Here is a 22,391-nt window from a genome sequence, read left to right as displayed (position 1 = left end):
ATACATTCATTCACTGGGGATGTGGAGGCTGTGGTGATGCCCACCGGGGATGCCACCCTGCCCAGCAAAGTTGGCCGTGCTGCTGAGACCTCCATGCCGGACAGGTGCGCTGTGGTGCTGGTTGGCTTGTTTGTCAGCAGAGCTAAGAAGCTCTTGAGGACTTCTGGGAATGCTCTGAGAGCACGTTGCAGAGGCTGGGACCCATGGGGGGCACGAGCCAGCCAAAGAGATTGAAAAATAATTAATTTCACATAAATAATTAAAAACACTTTTTTAAAGATTTTATTTACTTATTTGTCAGAGAGGGGTGGGGGAGAGAGAGACCACAAGCAGGGGGAGCGGCTTGTGCAGGCAGAGGGAGAAGCAGGCTCTGCACTGAGCAGGGAGCCCGATGCGGGGCTCAATCCCAGGACTCTGGGATCATGACCTGAGCCGAAGGCAGACACTTAACTGACAGCCACCCGGGGGGCCCCATATAACGAATTTTTAAGTTATTTCTCTAAATATTTCAAAGACATTGTTTGAAGGAGAACTTGAAAAGATTGAAGTGACTTTTTTGAAGATGATCCCCTAGTCACCAATAATTTGGCCAATTTAACACACTGTTCAAAATAAGGGTTTGTGTGGCTGAATTCAGCTGGTTAGTCTGTGTGTATAAATACAGATAACACTCGGTGGGTGTCTATTCCCTTGGTAGTCCTTCCCATGATGGGGCTGCGGTTGAAAAGCACTGGGGCTATTCTGTCCTTGTGATTCTGACCACTCACCTCAAATACCGTTTGTTTTTAGTGCTGTCTGAACCTTTAGCATAGAGTTCCCAAAGACATTTCAGGAGCCCAGAGGGAATTATCAATTCCATGTTCTCAGAGCTTGAGGCATGGGTCTGTGTCCCTACGAATTTCACACTGTTTTTACATTAGTGCCTCAAACACAACAGCTACAGATAATAATGCCAAATAAACATGTTGTTCTTAAATTTATCTTTAAATTTAATTGTGCTTTCAGAGAAACTTGATACAGTTCAGGAGGAAGACTCAGGGTGGTGATCAAGCCAAAGTAATGTGATAATCACATGGGGATAAGACACTGTTCCGGAATCGCTGAGAATCGCACCCATGCACACGTGTGTCCATGCACATGCACAGAGTGGTGGCATGAATAATACTTCCTGTGTGAGCACCCGCCTCGAATTAGCAAGACGTATGTCTTTCTACCATTAAAACTTCTGATATTCAAGGTATCGACACTTTAATTAGGCAAGTCGTATTCTTTTATCAAAGTATTTGTTTCCAGATCAGTTGATGTGAAATATTAATTTATTGAGTTTTTCTTTTCTTTACGTATATTCACTTTGTTTGGCTGGACTGTGACACCTTTGGAATGGAATTTTTAAAAGGCAGCTGTGCAAATTTGATAGGTAATCGCTAACAAAAGAATGGTTTTGATTAGTCCCATAATGAACCATTATCATTAGCTTCTTTCAACAGGCTTACAAATACAAATATGCCCATACATATTACATGTGTACTAAATGTGTGTACATTTTAATTTTAATGCTAATTCATATTTTTATACAGACTCAATACACGTTACTATTCAAGGTTGATTAAGTACAAGAGGGTTGAAATGCAGCCAATAAAACAAGATTAGAAAGAGATTAGAAACAAATTTTAATTAGAAAATCACCACCTCAAATCCTTTTAGGAAGTAGGCAGACATAAATAATAAAAAGAACCATTTAGAGACTTCTTGACAAGCAGCCCTGGGCTGGAATTCTGGAGGGCTGCATTCTGGTCACACCTCTAACGCTGGCTTTTTCTAGTGACCTTTAGTAATGGTTTGCTAGATCTTTCAGAAGCTGGGAACATCCTAGGTGATCAATAAGTGCCTCTGAATCTCATTAATGCCAGGACAAAGAATCTCAGGTCTCTGTTTTCCTTACAGAACAATTTTTGAGGCCATTTGGACCTCAAAATGGCCTGGGACCAATTTGAAAAAGACCAACTCTCCTGGCTCTGATCTTTGGAGACTTCAGATATTCTGGATCAAGGCTAGATTCTATGGACTTGTAAAAAGACTGGAAATATTTTCTCTTTTTAGCATACAAACCTTAATGTTAAAGATATTAAAAAATGTTACATAATCTATACCTTGTCATAAACTTGTCTACAAGTTACCATTAAACTGTTTTGTTTTGTTTTGTTTTTTACCCCTTGAAGTGTCCCAGAAGAAATGAGACTTGCTCTGGTTTTTATCACCAGGGAAGTGTCACCTCGAGGGTCACTCTGCCTGCATTCGCCTTCGGGAACCTACCCCTGTCCTTCAGGACTTCCGCTTGCTTTGTTTGGAAAGGCCCTTGCGACTGATGCCTGCTGCCCCATCACCCTGCGAAGATGATCAGCATCAGCTGATTAAACACGCCAGCACTTGGCGAGCACTCTGTTTCTCCGTATTTCTTGGAGTTGTTTTCCACGGCCGCTGTACCAAATTACCGCAGGTCCGTGGTTGAAAACGACACGAACTTGTTCTCACATTTCTGTAGGTTTAGCAATCCAGCACAAGTTCCGTTGGGCTAAAGTTAAGGTGTTGACAGGTGTTCCCTTCTGGAGGGTCTAGGGGAAATCCATTTCCTTGCCTTTTGGAGCTCCTACAGGCTGCCCGCGTTCCTTGGCTCATGGCTCCCGCCGTCGGTCTTCAAAGCCAGCAACGCCGCATCCCTCTGAAAAGGACGTGTGAAGCCGAATTCTGTGCATTCAGAAACGGTGGAGGCTCTTTGTAGAGTTAGCGATCTACGGGGAACCCTGGCCCTCGTGGTGGACTGCTTTTAAAGGGCGGGGGGGCGGCATGTATGTTTGGAAACAACAGCCCTTTCACCAACAGCTCCCAAGCCCTGGTAGACAGACGCGGCTCACAGACTCAGAAGGGAGAGAAGTAGGCCCATCAGGCACCAAGCCCGCTGCTGCCTCCGAGCTGTGCCTGACGGAGTATTCCTTCTCAACCGAGCTGCCTTTGGAGAAGAGACACTTGTTCTTGGGCTTCCGGTCAGGGGCTTTCTATGGGAACGCCTATTGCTGTCCGTTCAGTTCTGCCTCTTCAACTCCCCACCCCGTTCTGAATCATTATGAAATAGCACTCTTATTCCTCAAAAGTACAATGCAATGTAATTGGAAAGAAATCTTTGAAAGTGCATTTGCATTTGTATTTGTAACGTGTAATAAGGCACCTGTATTAGAACCTTACTGAATGATCCTGTTTGGGCCTAAATTTCATCCTTGGCCTCGCTCTAAAGGAAAGGCTTCCTATGAAAATTGATAAACAGATGCTAGGGGGCCTGAGGAACCTGCTTAAGAGAACAGACTGTTTTGAAATACTTGAGTAACACCAATTTGGAAAAAAAAATTATGCCAATTAAGAGGCTTTTATTTCATAAAGCAGATGCAATTAGGTATTTTTCAGTATATTGTTAGTACAGTTTTGCACCTTATCCACTTGGGAATAATTGCAATGAGTTTGCTTGAAGCTTTCTATATTTTCACCTTGTTAGCCCAAATTGCTAAGATTTTGCCATATTTAGTCATTTTTAGGGGGAATGTTTTTGGTGAAGTTTTCTTTTTCTGCTTACACTGTAGACTGTTCTCCTGAGTGGAGAATGGCTGCTGAGTGTGCCAAAAAGTACAAAAGACTTCAGCAGGAAGACACTATTTACGATCATTTGAAATTCTCCATCCCTAGAAAATTCTCAAATTAGGCTTATGAAGGCAATCCAATTTAGCTAACTGCTAATTGGAGAAAGCAAAAGCTTATTGGCGGGGCTGGTATTTGGACTTTCCTTGTCCTGGGTTCCCACCTCCCCTTAGCAGCAACACGCCTCCCATGTCCCACGTATCGCTCCTCACAGGGCCCTTCTACCAGGCGCGGCACCCAAACAGTGCTCTCGTGAGGCTGTCAGCCTTAGTGGCAATTAGTGACGGTTCTTGCTGGTCCCTCCACATAAAAGGTGCCAAATCTAAGATCAGATGTGATTATGATGGTTCACATGCCTTTGCTTTCTCATACATGAGTAAGGACCTTAATGTCTTAGATGTTTCCTATATGGCAGTGAAGTTAGTAGGAAAAGTGAGGCTTTCATCAACTGAGGGCTTCTGTGAGGTGATTTCAGGTTGAGTAGGGGATGGACTTGGAACTGGGGATGTGTGTCTCTGGGTTTGTAGGTCTCTTTTTTCTCTGACCCTTCGGGACTCTTGTTCCTGTTTGTGTACTTATAATCAGCATTCCTTGGCTTCCAAAATCACCGGTGTCATTTCAGCTTTTTTGGTTCAGCAGCAACTTCACCATTGCTTAAAGTTTTTTTTCTCTTTGCAGTTAGAACTGTTTCACAAAGCCGTATAGTGCCACCAAGCCTTCAGGAAGAATGCAGAGATTTCATAATGTAAAAGGAATAACTTATTCAAGAGAGCCCTGGTAGAGCTAACGTAATGAGCTGAGGATTTCTCTAGAGATCTGTTGCCTGTTTGATGACAACAGGACACGTTTTTCTAAACAAGGAGGTTTAAAACCTCCAGTGGAGGTACACCATTAAGTTATAGGATTTTTACTTCTCTCTACATTGCTCAATCAACAGTGGCCATGGCTGGTTTTTTTTTTTTTTTCAGTGCGGTGAAACCTGCCTCCAAAGCATCCTCCCAGGCCAGGCCTTCTGCTTTAGGTCCCTGTGGGGAGGCTCCAAGGTTTAAAGCAATTCTCAAACTTATTCAGGAAGCAGAACTATTGGAAATCACAGAGCTTTTTTTCTGAGCGTGATGAAAAAATACTGGCTTCCTGAGCCCCAAATAACCAATTAGAAAAGTCAGTATAAGTCAAACAGAATCTTTGAATAAACTCTGAGATCTACATTGTTGGTAGCAGGAGCAAAATTTAAGAAAAATTTAGAATATAAAAGATGATCACTGATAAATTTCTATTCATTGTTTTAGAAAAACTTCTCTAGTTGTCTAGCAAAAGACTGCCATTTTTCAGTTTTATTGGTGGAATACCCAGGCTGACTTTCGGAAACATCCATATTCCAGTGGGGCATAATTTCACAGTTACTGGTATAAAACTGTATCAGCCACATAGTGCTCCAGAAAGAGTTGATGACAGCATGTGATTATGACCTTGGACGCAGTATTCAGAGTTTACTCTAACGGCTGGCTGACAGTTGAGGCACAAGGAAATCTAATGCTACATTCATTATGTTTGATTTCATTCATGGCTTACGGGAGAAGGGACTGGCATCTAGACCCGAGACACTCTCTCCAGGGTCACTGCACGGTGGGTGAGGAGCTGGCCTGTCACCGTGTGCTGCCATCATGCCTATCCCATGCTTAGAGAACGGCATCGCTGCTAACTGAAACGGGAGAGATGATCACTAAGGCTGTGTCACTTGAGAGGGAATATATACCGAACCAGAGGGGAAAGGGCTATTTATTTAGAGAAGTTCACAATCAAATCACTGGACAGGAGAAACAACTCATGGGGAAAGTCAACACTTACTACAATCAAAAGGGAACCCACTGTAATTTGCTGATTTCTCTAGGCACTCTCAGTGTGATGTTGAGCAAAACTCCCTCAAACATCTTCTACTGGATAGGCAGCCATGACTGCGAAAAATCCCTCTTTTTGTTGCTGTTGTTGACACCTCTTTCCACGGTTTTCTGAATTATATTAAGCCTGATACAGTGTATCTGATGTTAGCACTCACCCAATTTAGCATTAATTTCTCTGGATAGAAATATGAGCCCTATGTTTATGTTAGTAATAGCAGCACTACGCATTTGATCATTTCTGAGCAGACTGATTTTTTTTTTTTTGTCATCTCAAAGAGGCAGTTCTGGGAGTTTGTATTCATTTTTGAAGCATCAGCCGCTTTCAGTACAGAGGCCACACACGTTTCCTAATCTTATTTTATTTAATTTCTCGACTGGTCTGACTCTGATTAGAGGTTCAAATAAAATTGTGATTCTTCTATGCCTTGATTATGTTAAAGTATTTCTGTCTCTCTCCTGACACAGCAGAAACTGCATGTAAATTAATTGTTACAAAGTTGTAGCAGAAAAACTAGTACTCTTTGAGGTGGCTCTATTACTAGATTTCCAGATGGCTGAGATTTTTTTTTTTTTAATATACTCAACCTCATTTCATAAAAACATTTTCACAAGGGTACAGAAATCCAACCGGGAAGCGCCTCTTTCCAAGCGCGCTCATATGCACATAAACAGCTTCGATTTGGGGAGCCAGCAGGGGGTGTGTAAAACAAAATGAGTAAAAAAAAAAAAAAAAAAAAAAAAGGTTGCACATAGAGTAATTTTAATCCATTCCATTTTTAAATACCACAATAAATTTAATTTTCACAATAAATTAAATAGCCATATTCAGTTTACAAAATAGAATTACTTAGTGTGAAACCAGTATTTACAACAATATACATTATGTACATGACATTTCTCTTTGTTGACACAGAACATGGAAGTAAAAGGACTTTAACTTTCCAATGTGTGATTGACATGCTACAAGTAACACCATGGTCTATACGAGAAAACAATAGTGCAAAATCACCACAGGAACTTTGGGACAATGTCAATTTTATGAGATACGACATTCTTTCGAATAATAAGAAAATAGTATTTTCTGTTTCCACGGCACCAATTCAGGAGCTGAATTAAAGAGCCAGCTTTCCCTTAGAAAAGAATGCATAACTGAATCCTCTACTTCCTGAAGCTTCACAGCCATTGGTACGTTTTCACACATCATCTTTTGGCTTAACTCTATGAAAATGGCGGGCGACAAATTCTGACTCAAAGGAAGACTAAACTTTTTGAGAATAGCTGAAGTCACTTTCCCCCAATACCACCACCTTTTCTTTTTGTAAATATCTTAAAAGATGCAACTACTCGGACAGCGACTTATTTTTTTGTAACTTTTCAATAGAAAAAGAATTGATCTTATATTTGGTCACACACTGTGTATGTACAAGTACACACGGAAAAATGACTTGGATAGTTGTGTCTAAGAAAAGTGCATATTTTAATCTAGAGGAGACATTGTGTGTCTCCAGCCACAACACATAGTGTTATATGACTTATTATTTTAGGGCCAGTTCAATGTCCTCCCAGTGATCTGGTAAAATTTTTGATTGAAAGGGTGAAAAAATTTGCGCAATTTGGTAATGACAGAGGGGTCCACCTCTGGATGAATGCGCCCCTTGCTGCCCGCCAGGCACTTATTAAAGATAATGTTAAATCGCAAGCAGTAAAACCCTCTGGTAGCATTGAAATATAAATTGTACTGACTTATCCTAGGGGGAAGATTTAGGAACTTCTCCACGAGCTGAAGTTCTGGCAGAGGTTCCGTGATGAGGCGATCTCCATCGACAATGTGAAATTGCTCAATTGGAAAGTATTTTAACCACCTTTCCAGATGTTTGGTGTAGATGCTGGTTCTTACTGCCTTGTATTTTGTGTTCACTTCGCAGGTATTAGGGTCTATTGCCAGCTTCTCAAACTTGTAGTAAGTTTTATTCTTCCTCTCCTTCCCCTCTAGCACCTGAGTGTAATCAGAAATAGCTCTTGTGGTTGGCTCCCTGACAATGATCAACAACTTGATGGATGAGTTCATCTTGTAAATCCTTTCTGGAACCTCCTCCGTGATAAAATATGCTGGGCTCTTTTCAATTGTGATTTGCTGTGGGTAGGAAAAAGGCATCTTTTTCCTGTACCACTCAATGCCCTTGGCATAATTCTCATCATTGTCAAAAAAGTGGATTTCTTGAGAGGCTTTGACCACAGCTGGATGGAGGTTCAGCATCTCAAGCAGGGCCCTGGTGCCCCCTTTCCTCACCCCAATGATAATGGCCTTGGGGAGCTGCTGGACAAGGTCATGAAGGCGAACCTGATCCTTGGAAGCGTTGCCCTTCCGGAACTCGTGCAGCAGGCCACGTTTAAACTGCAGGGCACGGAGAGGGAATTCGGCCTGGCCGCGGGCTCCGAATCGGCCTTCGATGGGGCAAATGGGCTGTAGCCTGAAAGCAACAGAAAGCGGCTTTTAGAAGCTCCTGGCGACTAACTTGTCATTTTTCTGCTTCCCTAGTTGGAGTAAGACTTTAGATGCATAAATAAAACCACTGGTTCCCAGCCTGCTGCAATCCATAATGAACATATGTTTGGGAAATTTTATTTTAAGCAACCCTGTATTAAATGGAGCACACATAATTGATGGGATTACTTTTATTAGGGCTCCTTAAAATTTTTATTCGCCAAGCACTTAATTGACTACAGCGTGCACTGATGTTCGCAGTACAGGACAGACAAGTGACACCAGCCATACTAATAGCCTTTTAACAGCTCACCAGTTAACATCATTTAGAAAACTTGAAAGGCAGAAGATGACCATCTTCAGCTGGGAGGCCGAAGGCTGGCTAGGAGGCCACGTTTTTTGGGTTTCGTGGGGTAGTATTTTCTTGCAGCTCAGTAGCACTCACATGGCGCTTAGAAATCTCTGAGATCTAATCTGAGTAGAGGTCCCAGTCTCTGCCCGTGGCTAGTTGTATCATCAACCTGCAAAAATCCAATCTTGGCACTTGCTGAGCTTTTCGTTCTATGAGAATTTCTGCCATTGGCCTTGGGGACAGCTAGGCAAATACTCTATTTCTTCTGCCTCTCTCTCTCTCTTTCTGTCTAAAGAGGTCGAGATTATGTTTTTACTTTGCTGAATGTAGGAACAAATCCAACGCCATCAGCAAGTGCTGTCTATCACCTCCCACGCCTGGGACCAGAAATCAACCAGACCTTGGCAGAGCCAGAAGCTTTGGGTTCTCACTGCCAAGTCCAGGGATATCAGGGACTCAAGCATAGGAAGGAAGAAGTGCAATGGATGGAGCCAGAAAGGAGGATTTCCACTTCAGCATTGCCCTAAATAATGAACCACCACCACTGCTTTTTTTCAGAGAGAAAGGCGTGGTAATAATCATAATGATATCAGACTAGAGTTACTGCTTGATTCGGCACGGCCAATGTCTGTGGATGGCATATGGAGTTTCCTTTTGGGTAACAGTCTGGAACCTAACTGAAATTCATTCTAACTTCCCTAAGTTTATCTGAAAAGGCATTTTAGCCTTCTTGCTAAAGGGTGTAAGATTAGTCAAAATGGCTGTTAAGCCAATCCTCCAACTGAAGCTTCTAGCTATCCTAATTATTTGGTGTCTATGTTCCCCTCTCTGTGGCAATGAGGCTGTCTCTTGCTTTTCCCAAGAGACCCTATTGTACCATTCTCATCTTCTGTAATGTTTATAATTAAAGGAAGAGGGAAACTTTGTCATGCCACGGCATTCTACAGAACTGAGGGGAAAGAGTTTGCCTGTCTGTTTATTTTTTATTTTTTTTTTTTTAAAGATTTTATTTATTTATTTGAGAGAGAGAATGAGAGAGAGAGAGAACACATGAGAGGGGATAGGGTCAGAGGACGAAGCAGACTCCCCGCCAAGCAGTGAGCCCGATGCGGGACTCGATCCAGGGACTCCAGGATCATGACCTGAGCCGAAGGCAGTCGCCTAACCAACTGAGCCACCCAGGCGCCCTGCCTGTCTGTTTAAACGTCTATCAGAATGCTTATGGAAAACTATACTCATATATTACTTGTTTGTGGTGTTTGTTTTTTATGATTTCAGAAACAACTCATGCTCATTGTGGAAAACATGAAAATATGGAATAGTATAAAAAATAACGGGGTTCACATTTAATATTTTAGGGAAACATGAATTTTGTTTTTTATAAATTTGTTAACAAGATTAATATGCTAGAGCTCTACGTGGAAGATATAAAAGTAGTAACACATACGTAGTCAAAGATATTTTTAATTGTGACATTGATGGGGATATCACAAATTCATCTTTCAGCTCTTCTTGGGTTCTGGTTGAAAATTAAGCCCTAATTCACTACAGCATCTGTTGAATGTAATGGATGGACTTCTCTCCAATGCATCTAGAACGATCCTTTTCTGTAAGGACTTAATTCTCTTGCAGAACTCTGGCCAAGAGAGCCTGAAACAGACCATCTCTGTCCTGTTAGAGCAGGAAAGAATTTCCCTACTTCTAGAAAGGGCTGTTCCTTCTTTCCTTCCTTCCTTTTTCTACCTTCCACCTTGGCAGCTCATACCTTGCAGAACAATTGCTTTTTTGACTTCCTAACTCATGGTAGGAGAAAACATATTATTTCTATTTCCCAAAGAGTAGATGCTGAGCATGGGCCTCAGACATGGAAAAAAAAAAACATGGAATCTTAGGACCGGAAGGGACAGCTCAGCCCCCCACCCAGAGAGCAGGGTCTTCAGTTACTAAAGGATAGGCCTAAGTAAGTGTGTGTCAATTTCAGACATAATTTTGTTCAAACTCTCAAATTAGAGGTTTTGGGAAAGCCCAAAAGCTGTCCCATCAGAGACCAGACACCAAGTTAAAAATGAAAAGAATCATTGACTAAATAACTACTGTGTTAATGATCATTGGATCAATCACTCAATAAAAAGGAAATGATTGGAAGCTAACTGAAGGTATTGGGAAGAACTTGACATAAAAGTTCCATTGGGGACAGGACAATGGTGCCCACTTCAAGGCTTTTCATTAATAACTAACTACCACTTTAGAGAACTACTTGAAGTCAGTGACAAGCTCTGGATTATACCTTTCCCGTAGTTAGCAACCAGTGAGTGGGAAGTTCACTTAGGAATTTTGAATTGAAAAGCATCAGACGGGTTCACTTTACTAGTTGAAACTGACACTGGCTGAAGGAAAATAAAAACCACTGCAATATTATTTGTTAAATAACCTAGTGATAAGTCCTACAGATTAGAAAAGGAAAATTGTAAGGAAGATATTTTCATTTTAAGTGTGGCTGCATTTTCATGGAAAATGGGAAGTGAATTCATAGAGAACATATTTCCATCTTTCCGGTGCAAGAATTAATTTTAAAGGGCAAAGAAGGGAGTTTCTCATTTCAGAAATTAACGTCTTTGTCTCTTCCAATCATACCAAATGTGGGACAGTCCAGAGGTACTCAATGTGAAGCCAGCTGATATTTGGGGGGACTTCTGCAAGTCTAGTTAGTACCTCTCAACAGTTTGCTTATTTAGAGCCAAGTGCTAGTTCTATAAATTTCCTCTCCCTGGATTTTTCCATTGTTTTCTGGGCAATTACTCTGAGCGACAGCCTCCTCATCTGGTCCTTTCAGCTCCTGGAAACCAGACTTAATTAACATGGTTAAAACTCCCCAAGCCTGCAGCCATCTTTCCAAAGCAATGGATTCCAACTTGATGAGCTCCTTTCCAGTCTCATACATAATTTTAACTCTCCCAGTAGCACATTCATTGCTCACTCATAAATTTTAAAATGAAGATAAATAGATACAGCATCACTATTTTGCGATGGCTAGAGGTCGACAACCAGATGCACACAGACCACACCGAGCTCTAGTAAAGGACATTTTTAACATATACGGCTTTATCCCTTCTCTGAAAACAAATGTCAACGCACACAGAATACAAATGGATCTTGACGAACACCTTGGTTTGAGCAACTTGGAGCTCTTTCTTTTAAAGGCTCAATAAATCAAGACCAATATTGCAGAAAAGCACGTTTCTTGGGAATTTTGAGAGAGGAAAACAAATGGATAGGTTTAGGATTATGTCCTAAGGAAGTTTAAATCAAGAGACACTTGAAGTCACACAGGCGTAAGTATGTGTTGAATTACCTACCTATCCAAGCTCCCAACTCTGGCGACTAGATACAGCAGACTCCCAATGGCAAGGCTTCCCAACACCAGGAGCTTCTGTCTCAGCCACGCCTGCTGTTTGAATAGCATGGCCCTCCATCAACCTTCGGGACTTCTGCAGCCTAAGAGACAGGGAGAGAAGGGGACTCATCAGCGGGCGTCTCTAATAGGCTCTGTGGTTTGTCACAAAGCCACGGAGGGGGAGTACAGGCGATTGATACTTCATGGAGAAAAGATCCCATACTGACCTTGACAATGTTCAGGGTGTAACAGGTATTTACCCAAACTTGCCTTCCTTTTCCTGGCCCACGTTATAAGATCCAACACTAAACTAGGGGGAAGCTCCTAACTAGACAGAACCTGCTGGGCAATTGTCAAAGTGAACTAATGCATGTATTATAACATATATATACCCTGTGTGTGTACGTACATATATTTGTTGTTACTGTTAGTCATTCAAAGAACACTGATAAAATGAGCAGCCGGGTAACCTGAGGTTTGCCAGTAGGGCAAATAATAAACTGAAGGTTCTGCTCCAGAATAACCAGACAAATGTAGAAATTCCTGTTCAGTAAGTGATCATTTGGGGCATAGCAATGGCATATTTTACTCGCATGTTTTTTTTTGTTTTGTTTTGTTCTAATTGTGAAGGGGGTGAGATCAAAAGCTAGTTCTTTACTCCCCGAGGTCATCAGTGGTAACTATCAGGACCTCAGATATTGGAGGACAGTGGTTCCAAGTAACCTGATGTTGCCCTTCGCCTCCTCTGCCCAGTCCTGGATTGGACTGACTGAGTTTTGGAAACATGCTCAGACTAGATTCCCCTGCTGTGTGACCCCCTTCTGGCTCTCAATGAATTCACACAGATTTGGTGATATGGGTCTCATTCTTCTATCATGACAGAAGCTTACCGGGAAGCTTTGTACTCTTATTCCTGAAATAAGGCTGGTTGAGGAGTGTAAGGCTTTACTAGTGCTATTATTAAATTTGGGGGGAAAATGCAAGCTTTCAATTCAGTCTTTCTTATTAAAAGTAAATCCAATCCCCCTTTCAAGATAAGATGGTTTGTTTCTTATTGAAACTCAAAATAGTAACCCGAGAAGAGGGACTCCAGCAGTGGGCCATGGGTAGAAATTGTTTTCTTGCAATGGTATTTCCATGTTTGCTATGTGGAAAGGGATATACCAGGACTGATTGACTGGTCTATTCATTTGCTCGTCAAGAGATTACTGAGCACCAAGAACATATCCAGCTATTCTATTAGGTTTATGGAGGATTCCAAAAAAGATCCTGAAAGAGTTTTAGCCCTTGAAAAACTAATAAGGGGAGAAGTAATTGCAAAACAACCAGAGAATGCACCTAATAATAATGTATAAATAAATGTTGAGGAAAAAAAATGAAGAAACGGTCAGGGATGTGAGCTCCATGGGAATGCTTTTTCTGTGGAATGTAGTACATGACCTGGTGAGGAGGGTGTAGGAAGAAATCCCAAAGGAGAGAGGTCAGAGCAGTATTAATCCAACACACAGTCAACAGATATTTATGGAACATGCCTTATATGCTAGATTCTCTACCAGGTGCTAAAGAGACAGTGGCCAACTGGGGGTCTGTGGTCTAGTGAAGACAGATATTAAACCAGTAAACATAGGATTCACATATACTTACAAATTGTAATACCAAAGGAAAATTACAGGATACAGTGAGAAAGAATAACGGGAGGAAGCTGTTCAGTCCTTCCTGAAGGAGTGACACTTGGTCTGACAGCTGAGGATGAGAAGCAAGGAGGACAGGACTAGGGCAGAGTGGGTTTCAGGCAGAGGAACCCCCATGCACAAAAATACCGAGGGGGAAGAAGGCTTGGCTAGTTTGAGAAGCGAAGGAAGGCTGGCGTGGCTGGACACAGGCATTGAGGGGGACAGAGAAAAGGCTAGAAGCCAAAGCAGAGAGGAGGCAATAGGAGATGGGTCTTTGCAGGCACTGGGTGAGCCTGTGCTTCTGACTGAGCACGTCTTGCATTGTGTGTAGGTAAAATGGGGAAGAGAAGGAAAAGAGGTATTTCAGGAAATTCTCAGAAAACCCTAGGAAATTATTTCCACTTTATGAACAGGTAAAGCGAAGCTCAGGCCATTTTCTCTAACTTGCCTGAGATCACACAACTGGCAGAGGTAAAGTGAAGGCAAAGGCAGCAACTTGTGTTGTGTGATTCAGGGCTGCCCCGAAAGAGTCAATTTTGTGTGTCAAGGTTAATGTCTAGTGTCGAAGTCCATAGCTGGAGGCATAGGCCTTTAGCACAGGGCTCTGATCCCTGTTGAAATGCAAACACTGCAGCAATAGGGTGGAGAAAAGAAAGCTGTGTTCAAGTCCCCTAATCACGGTCGCCTCTTAGGAGCTCTGTGATCTTTGGCGTGGCTGCCCAGATTCTCCGGGCCTCTCTTTCTCTATCTATAAAGTGGGGACAGTCTCTGACCTCCCTACTCCGTAGGCCCACAGTGAGAATGAAGTAAGGTTTCTACTAGGAACATCACTCGACACAGATTTATTGATATGATGCTAACATAGGGATTATATGTCATCTTTTGTTAATGTGAATGAATTCCATGTGTATTCACAGAGTGAGAGAGCAAGAGCTATTATGTAGTTGAAGAGGGCCAGCTACAAATGGGACAGATGAGAAGAGTCAAGGTAGGGGCGCCTGGGTGGCTCAGTCGTTAAGCGTCTGCCTTCGGCTCAGGTCATGATCCCAGGGTTCTGGGATCGAGCCCCGCATCGGGCTCCCCGCTCTGCGGGAAGCCTGCTTCTCCTTCTCCCACTCCCCCTGCTTGTGTTCCCTCTCTCGCTGTCTCTCTCTCTGTGTCAAATAAATAAAATCTTAGAAAAAAAAAAAAAGAGTCAAGGTAAATGAGCTTGTCCCATGGCCTTAGGGAGGGTCAGCAGCCTCATACAGAGGAGCAACCTGGAGGGAGGCTGGGGAAGTCACCTGGCCTCCTCCACCATCGAAACGGAGTGCCCACACTCTGCTGCTTCAGACTCTACCGCACAGTGCTTTGTCCACTTTCCCCAGCTCACTGGCGCCCTGGTCTGTCTCTAGCCGGGGCCACATCACAGCTCCCGGAGGGAAGGCCTCTCGGGCTGATGGCCCAATACAGTCATCTCCAACCGACCGCCTCTGCGTTCCTGCGGTCTGTGTAGTCCCGGGCGCGGTGAGGCCCTCCATTGGTGCCAGCAGCTGCCTTCGTGTGTGGGAATCACCACAGCTCCCAGCTATGGGCTAACCCTGCTCGCTGGCTCAGAAGAGAAAGCTACCTGAAGGGTGTGAGCCCAGAATCTCTCTGCTTGTTGCATAGGCTCGGGGTTCTCTATTGTGAGCTTGCAGAAACTTTAGAAAACGCACACCTACCACCACCTTTAGAGATTCCAATTTAATGGGTCTGAATTAATCTTGCATCGTGGTTTGTTTTTGTTTTTGTTTTTACAGTGGAGTGAATGACACATAAACCTTAGTCATAGTCATTTTCTACTGTCTTTTTTTTTTTTCTCTTGAGTCACCAAGTTCAGTAAACTCTTTCTCCTTAATTTCTTCTTGCCTTGTGTTGTGGAGGCACTTAATGCCTCCTTTATTTCTTAACATGTGGGCATGTTCTCCTTGTGCATTTCCTATGGCCTGTTTAGTCTGATTATTCTTCTTCATACAAGATATTCTGTCCCTCATCTGTTTTTTGGTTATTTGCTGGATCAAGTCCGATCTCTTCTTGAACGTGTGGGCCCTTCCCTCCGAGGGCCCAGCTTGGACGGTCAGCCTCCCTTCTTGTTACTCCCCAACACCAGCCTCTGTGCCCTTCTGGTCAGCTGCTTTACTGCTTCTCATACCTCCTCACTCTCATCTCTATGCTTCCACCAGCTTCCTCACTGGCCCAGAATGGCTTTCCTGCATTTCCTCCTTCAAGACTCCTGGATCCTGTTAATAACTTCCTGGAGAGGGTGATCCTGGTGGATGGGCAATTTGGGGGGAAATCCCAATATACTGCCCATTAGTGGGTGGGAGTGGGTCAGGTCCATTGTGTAGATAATTACAGGAATGAAGGGTGATCACTGGGCTTAGGGATAACATGGGGAAGACATTTGCATGTAGGGGAAAAATGACCGGGGCTGTGAAGGCTGCGGAGGAAACAGCCGAGATTTAGAAGATATCACAACAAAGCTATCGAGCTTCTGCTGCGATGCACATGCCATCTGGTAAACAGTAGGTTATGAAACCTTACTGAATATGAGGCCACTACTTTTTCCACTGCCACTGGGGATCTTTCACTGTCAAAAGTTCCAATACTCCACCTACAGACCCTCCCTTCATGGTGAGTCCAGCGGTCACCATGGAGGTTTTGCTCCGTGGGGTGAGCTGCTACCGTCAGTCCAGCTTCTGTTGGCGATGCCTTAGATAGGCCCACCGGGGGGTTCTCCACACGTTTGTTCACACTGCCTCCTCTCCTTATGGCAGGCCCATGGCACTCTCCAAAGCATCCTCATGTCTACCAGGATGCTGAGGAGAACCACAGTTTTCATTCGAGGGCTCAGCTAGTGTGAACGAGTCGTACGTGGTGAAGTGCAAAGTCCACTGGACTGGGAGTCAAAGACCCTGAGTAACATTTTGGTTTGGTTTTATAATGGAAACTCTCTGGATTTTGCTATCCTCATCGGTACAATGAAGATAATAAAGTCTATCTCACAGGGTTATTATGACATGAGCCTTGAGTAAGACAAGGTGGGATAGAACTTATGGATATTTGGGGCATGTTACAAAAATGAAGCATCACAAAAGCTTCAGGAGGCTGATATATTTGTTCTTGCAATGCATTTTCAAGAGGAAGAGACTAAAATAAATGCAGTTCTCATTAATAATATAGTTAGACTGTGAAAAATATAAGCCTTTTTTAATATAAATAACTTTTAATGGAAACTACTGTTAGATATTAGAATCCTAACACTATATTCTCTCTTCAAAGTGAGATGGCAAAGCATGGCAAAGCAAAGAATTACCAAAAACGAAGACAAGAAGTTAACACTGTGTTAGGCGGAAATCACTTGGAATTTTTCAGAAACGAAGAGGCCAAGCCAGGAGTTTCTAATAAGTGTCTCTAGGACACAGGTAGTGAAATCTCATTCTGTTTTGTAATCAGTCTCAGACTATATGCTAAGAGACAGTATCCTAGCAGCCCCTGAATAAACCCTGCTCAGGGAAGACCAAAGGTACGTGGTTGATTTAACATTCAAGATGCCCCTTTGGTTTCCCAGACCATCATGAAGTGCTTGAGCATCTGCCAGGTTGGGGTCTTAAAAGCTGGGAGTTGCTGCTCTTGGTCTGAGCACATAAGCCAAAGAGAAGCCACACCATCCAAGGTTTACCAAAAATAGTATTAAACTGGGGAGAAAGTTAACTGCTCCTCCAACCCCCAAGTTCTTTCCCTTTAGCTATGCCAGCTTTAATGGATATCTTAATCTTTCACCACAGCAATCATACTGGTAATAGGCAATTTATATAAAATTACAGTTTTTTAAAAAGTTTATTATTTCCTTTTATGTATAAAATAAAGGTTAAAGACCTACAGTGACATTTAAGCCCTCCTTCATCTCCAGTTTTTAATCTCTCAGTGTTTTTCATCTAGTGTGTCAAGAGCAGCACAATTACAGTCTCCCCAGATTACTAAAGCTTTAATAGACACGGTATCTTAGCTGAGCAAAGCAGAGCATCTAAATAACAGAGTACATGGCCAGAAACGACACATTGTATAGACATCTGGCTGTTTCCTGAAAGCAGCACTAAGCAAAGAAAGAAATGATTCCCAAGCTGAAACAAAGAAATAAGGGAACTCAAAAATAATAATAATAAAGATATGCTCAAGTGCCACTCAAAAGCTTGTAGACATGGTTACCGCAAGCCCCTGGTAGCAGTAAAAACAGTAACAGAATAGCATCGAAGTTCATTAAAAACGACTGAACTCACATAGCAGAATTATTCCAAGGAAATCATAACTGTCTGTTGAGTATTAGCTCATTTAGCAACAGCCTTATGAAGTGGACAGACACTAGACTGATTGAGCAATATGCTCTCTGTTACTTTCTTTCACATTTATTATCTCATGTTATACAACGGAACTGTGAAGTATTATCTATTTTATTTTTTCTGATGGGAACCGAAGAGCAGAGAGATGAGCACGTTATTTACCCAAGGGCATGTGCCTGATAACTGCAGAAGGAGAATTTAAATTCAGAATTAGCTGACCCCAAAGCATGTGGTCCCTTGATTACAATGCCATCATGGAGCTTTGGATGCTCACCTGGGAGACTCTTAATAAATACTTGTTTATTGATTGATGAGAGCAGACAAAACCACTTAACGCCACCCAGATTACCTGCCATTGAACCTTGAAGTAGAAGATGGGGAGGTGAGAGAAAGTAAAAGAGGAAAAGAGTTCCCATGGAGGGGCAGGTGACAGGGGCATTTTGGATATTTTGAACCTGATAAAACGAAGGGAAAATATTAATAAGTGATGATAATGATGATGAAAATGAAAGGTGCTGTTCTTATGGAAAAATAATGTTTTTAAAACCTTACAAGGTGGGGCGCCTGGGTGGCTCAGTCGTTAAGCGTCTGCCTTCGGCTCAGGTCATGATCCCAGGGTCCTGGGATCGAGCCCCACATCGGGCTCCCTGCTCAGTGGGAAGCCTGCTTCTCCCTCTCCCACTCCCCCTGCTTGTGTTCCTGCTCTCGCTGTCTCTCTGTCAAATAAATAAATAAAATCTTTAAAAAACAAAACAAAACAAAAAAAACCCAAAAACCTTACAAGGTGGTTTTCATATTCACCATACCATTTCTTTTACTTTGGCTTCTTCTGTTGTTTTTGGTTGCCACATTACTTACAACATTTTTTTTATTCCTTTATAGTCCTTTCAATTCTTTTTTCTTGCATTGATGGAGAAGTGAGGTCATTTGTACCATATAATGTCCCTGATTGATTATTTATCTATTTTAGAATGTTTATTTATTTATATATTTATTTCCAGTATAGTTAACATACAGTGTTATATTAGTTTCTGGTGTACAATACAGTGATTCAACAATTCCTTTCTCAGTGCTCATCATGATAAATATACTCTTAATCCCCATCATCTATTTCATCCATTCCCCCCCCACCCCCCACCTCTCCTCTGGTAACCACAACTTTGTTCTTTATATTTAAGAATCTGTTTTTTGGTTGTCTCTTTGCTTCTTTGTTTGTTTTGTTTCTTAAATTCCATGTATGAGTGAAATCATATGGTATTTGTCTTTCTCTGATGATGTTTTTCACTTAGCATTATACTTCCTAGCTCCATCCACATTATTGCAAATGGCAAGATTTCATTCATTTTATGGCTGAGTAATATTCCATTTTATATGTATATATATATATGCCACCTCTTCTTTATCCATTCATCTATCAATGGATACTTGGGCTGCTTCCATATCTTAGCTATTGTAAATAAATGCTGCAATAAACACAGGGGTACATATATCTTTTCAAATTAGTGTTTTCATTTTCTTTGGGTAAATAACCTGTAGTGGAATTACTGGATCATATGGTAATTCTATTTTTAATTTTTTGAGGAACCTCCATAAAGATTTTGCACAGTGAAGGAAACCATCAACAAAACAAAAATACAACCCACTGAATGGGAGTAGATATTTGCAAGTGATATATACAATAAGGGGTTAATATCCAAAATATATAAAGAACTTACACAAGTCAATGCCAAAAAACCCCCAAATAATCCAATTAAAAATGGGCAGAATACATGTATAGACATTTTTCCAAAGAAGACATACAGATGGCCAACAGACACATGGAAAGATGCTCAACATCACTCATCATCAGGGAAATGCAAATCAAAAGCACCATGAAATATCATCACACACCTGTCAGAATGGCTAAAATCAAAACCACAAGAAACAAGTGTTGGCAAGAAAGTGAAGAAAAAGGAACCCTCACGCACTATTGGTGGGAATGCAACCTGATGCACTCACTGCAGAAAACAGTACGGAGGTTCCTCACCATACCATTTCTAATTAAAACCAACCAGAATCATGGGAACCTCACCTGTCCCCCTCATAATTTAAGAACTTGACTTTCCTTTTGTTAAATTTTATAGCAGATTATCAAAATAACATTGCTTTTTACTGCTGCTTGATTTGATTCTTATGTCTGAGCTCCATAAGATCTTGGTTAAATCTGTTAGTGACCTCGCATATCACCCCACCCCCATCCTACCTTTCTCAGCTCTTCCCCTCTCTATCTCAGTGAATGGCACCCCCTCTGCCCACTGAGTTGCCCAAACTGAAAACCTTGGAGTTCCTTCTTGGCTCCATCTGGCCCCTAACATCCAATCAGCCAGTAAAATTCTACCTCCAAAATACTCCTAGAATCGACCTACTTCTCTGCATTGTCATCTGTGACTGCCTTGCTTCAAGCCATGTTCTCTTTTCCTTAGAGTACTATGGGCTCCTAACTGGGAGTAATGCTCTCTCCACCATTACTTTTTTCCTGCCTCAATTTATTCTCCATATTGATGCCAAGAGTGGTCTTTCCAAACAGAAATTTGATCATGTTGCCTTCAGGCTTAATACACTTTAATGTGTCCCTATCATCCACATGGTTTTAAAAGACCCCATGCTCCTTCCCACTGCAGCTCCACACAACCCCCAACACCTACATAGACAAACTTTAGCACACAAAACAACTTACATTTCTTTTCTTATCCTGTCTCATATTTTACTTTTCTCAGTTTCTTTAAAGAAATAAGAATTGGAAAAGCTCTTTCTACATAACATCAAGAGCATCCAGTGACGGCCCATCCACTGGAGTGCTGGAGCTGGCTTGTACTTGGCAAGCCAGTTGTTAATGCCATGATTAAGAATTACATTATAGAAATTCATGATTAAATAAATGAAAACAAAGGCAATACGTATTTTAAACCCCATTATTTCCCAATTACCCCACTACATTTTACTATTATCTATGTTTTGAGATTAAGTCCATTGTATCTATACAGTGAAGATACTGCTGTGCATCTCTTCCTAATTCCACAGTCAGTGAATTCATGTTGGTAGCTCAACATTGGACATGGAGGGAGATGGAGTTACACAATTGAAACCGACAATTACTAGAAAGCATCCCCCTCCCCAAGAGCTGGTTGTTAAGTATTTACCAGCACACCACTGATCATGCTCCATTCATTTTTCCTGAGGACAGTCATTATTCAGGTCTCTCCTGAGTGCCCACCGCATGTGCAGTGGGAAAGAGAGTGGGCCTCCATCTCACGTTCCCCTTCTCTTTTAGCCTCCTCATACTCCTGCCTTTCTGTAAGGGTCTGCTTTCATTTCTGAGACCCCTGCAACCCCTTTTTGTTTTCACTTTTCTAGGTCTTTCTCTCAGTGCCTCCTTCCAGTTTCTCCCTGCATCTGCCACTGCCCATGTTCTCTAAATAACAGAACTTACAAAGAAAGAATGCAGTGCTATAATTCATAGTAACATTGATAGCAAAAGAATAGTATAGCAAAAGGTCTTTAAAAAATCTTATAAAGATTGAACAAATCTATAAAATAATCTATAATTAGTTTGTATGCAAAATTATACCAAAAGCTGTCCAGTCTTGGCATGCTAACATCTTCTTAAATTGCAGTATTATTAATATGCTTCAAAACTGTCCTCTTTTATTACCAGAGACACCTCTTTCCTTTGACTCTCTGATCTTCCTTTCAAGGCCAGAAGGGCTCCCCTAAATTCTGACACTGAGATAACCACCTATGTCAGTAGGCATCCACAAGTGCTTGCTGAGTACCTACATGTGGCAGGCATTGCAGACACCAGGAATAATCCGGGGAGCAAGAGACACACAGACCATGCCTGCTGTAGTGTTCTAGTACTCAGGGCCAATTCTTGATAAAAGTGTAAGGAAACTGCGTCTTCCCTTAAGCAAGAGCTCAGACCCTCTTAGATGGCAGCGAATGAAGAATGCCCACAAGCGCAGGGTCTGCTGGACCTCCGAGACTCGTCTCTTGGTCCTAAGATCCACTTGCCCAATGGAATGTCCTTGCCTCCTATCCAAGACACTACAGGCAAACCCCACTCTCTAAAAGGTCCTATTCTTCCTTTAACGAGACTCCTCTTTTCAAAACCCTTTGCTGAGTGAAGACTTCACTGAGCATATTTAGATCAGACTTCACCAAATTAAGTGCTTGTGACCAAACAGGACTAGCATCATGAGTATGTGACCTGTGCCTTTGTATGGGGCTCTGTACTCAGAAGGATCCCATGCTTGGTTTCATGCTCTCTTGTCATGCACGGTCCTGAAATTCTCAATTTCTGAACAAGAGGCCCACATTTTCATTTTGCACTGGGCTGTACAAATCATGTGCACAGCCCCGCAGTCTGTCCTTCTAGCCTTCAGACAATAGATTACTTGTGTCTTGGCTATAGCTGTTCACAGCGGCACCTCCTTCTTTTTCCAGATGCTTGGCTTCAGGAGGCAGACATTGTCTTAAGCCTATCACCTAAGAACACAACTCTT

At 42.1% G+C, this 22,391-nt stretch overlaps 1 protein-coding gene across 5 annotated transcripts in view; it reads right to left on the bottom strand.

Annotated features, from left to right (window-relative positions):
• Nucleotides 1-1,000: 1,000 nt before the first annotated feature.
• Nucleotides 1,001-22,391, bottom strand: part of HS3ST5 (heparan sulfate-glucosamine 3-sulfotransferase 5) — a 271,378-nt gene continuing 249,987 nt past the window's right edge. For all 5 annotated transcript variants that reach the window (XM_078054842.1, XM_036074703.2, XM_036074700.2 and 2 more), the window contains 2 exons: nucleotides 11,779-11,917; nucleotides 1,001-8,056 (listed from right to left, as the gene is read on the bottom strand). In XM_078054842.1, the coding sequence (XP_077910968.1) occupies nucleotides 7,126-8,056; nucleotides 11,779-11,885 (1,038 nt within the window). In that variant the 5' untranslated portion in view covers nucleotides 11,886-11,917 and the 3' untranslated portion in view covers nucleotides 1,001-7,125. The remainder of the gene's footprint in view (nucleotides 8,057-11,778; nucleotides 11,918-22,391) is intronic.

This window comes from Halichoerus grypus, chromosome 9, assembly GCF_964656455.1.
Source record: "Halichoerus grypus chromosome 9, mHalGry1.hap1.1, whole genome shotgun sequence".
Taxonomy (NCBI): domain Eukaryota; kingdom Metazoa; phylum Chordata; class Mammalia; order Carnivora; family Phocidae; genus Halichoerus; species Halichoerus grypus.
Note: the sequence above shows the minus strand (reverse complement) of the source record. Positions and strands in the feature narration are given on the sequence as shown.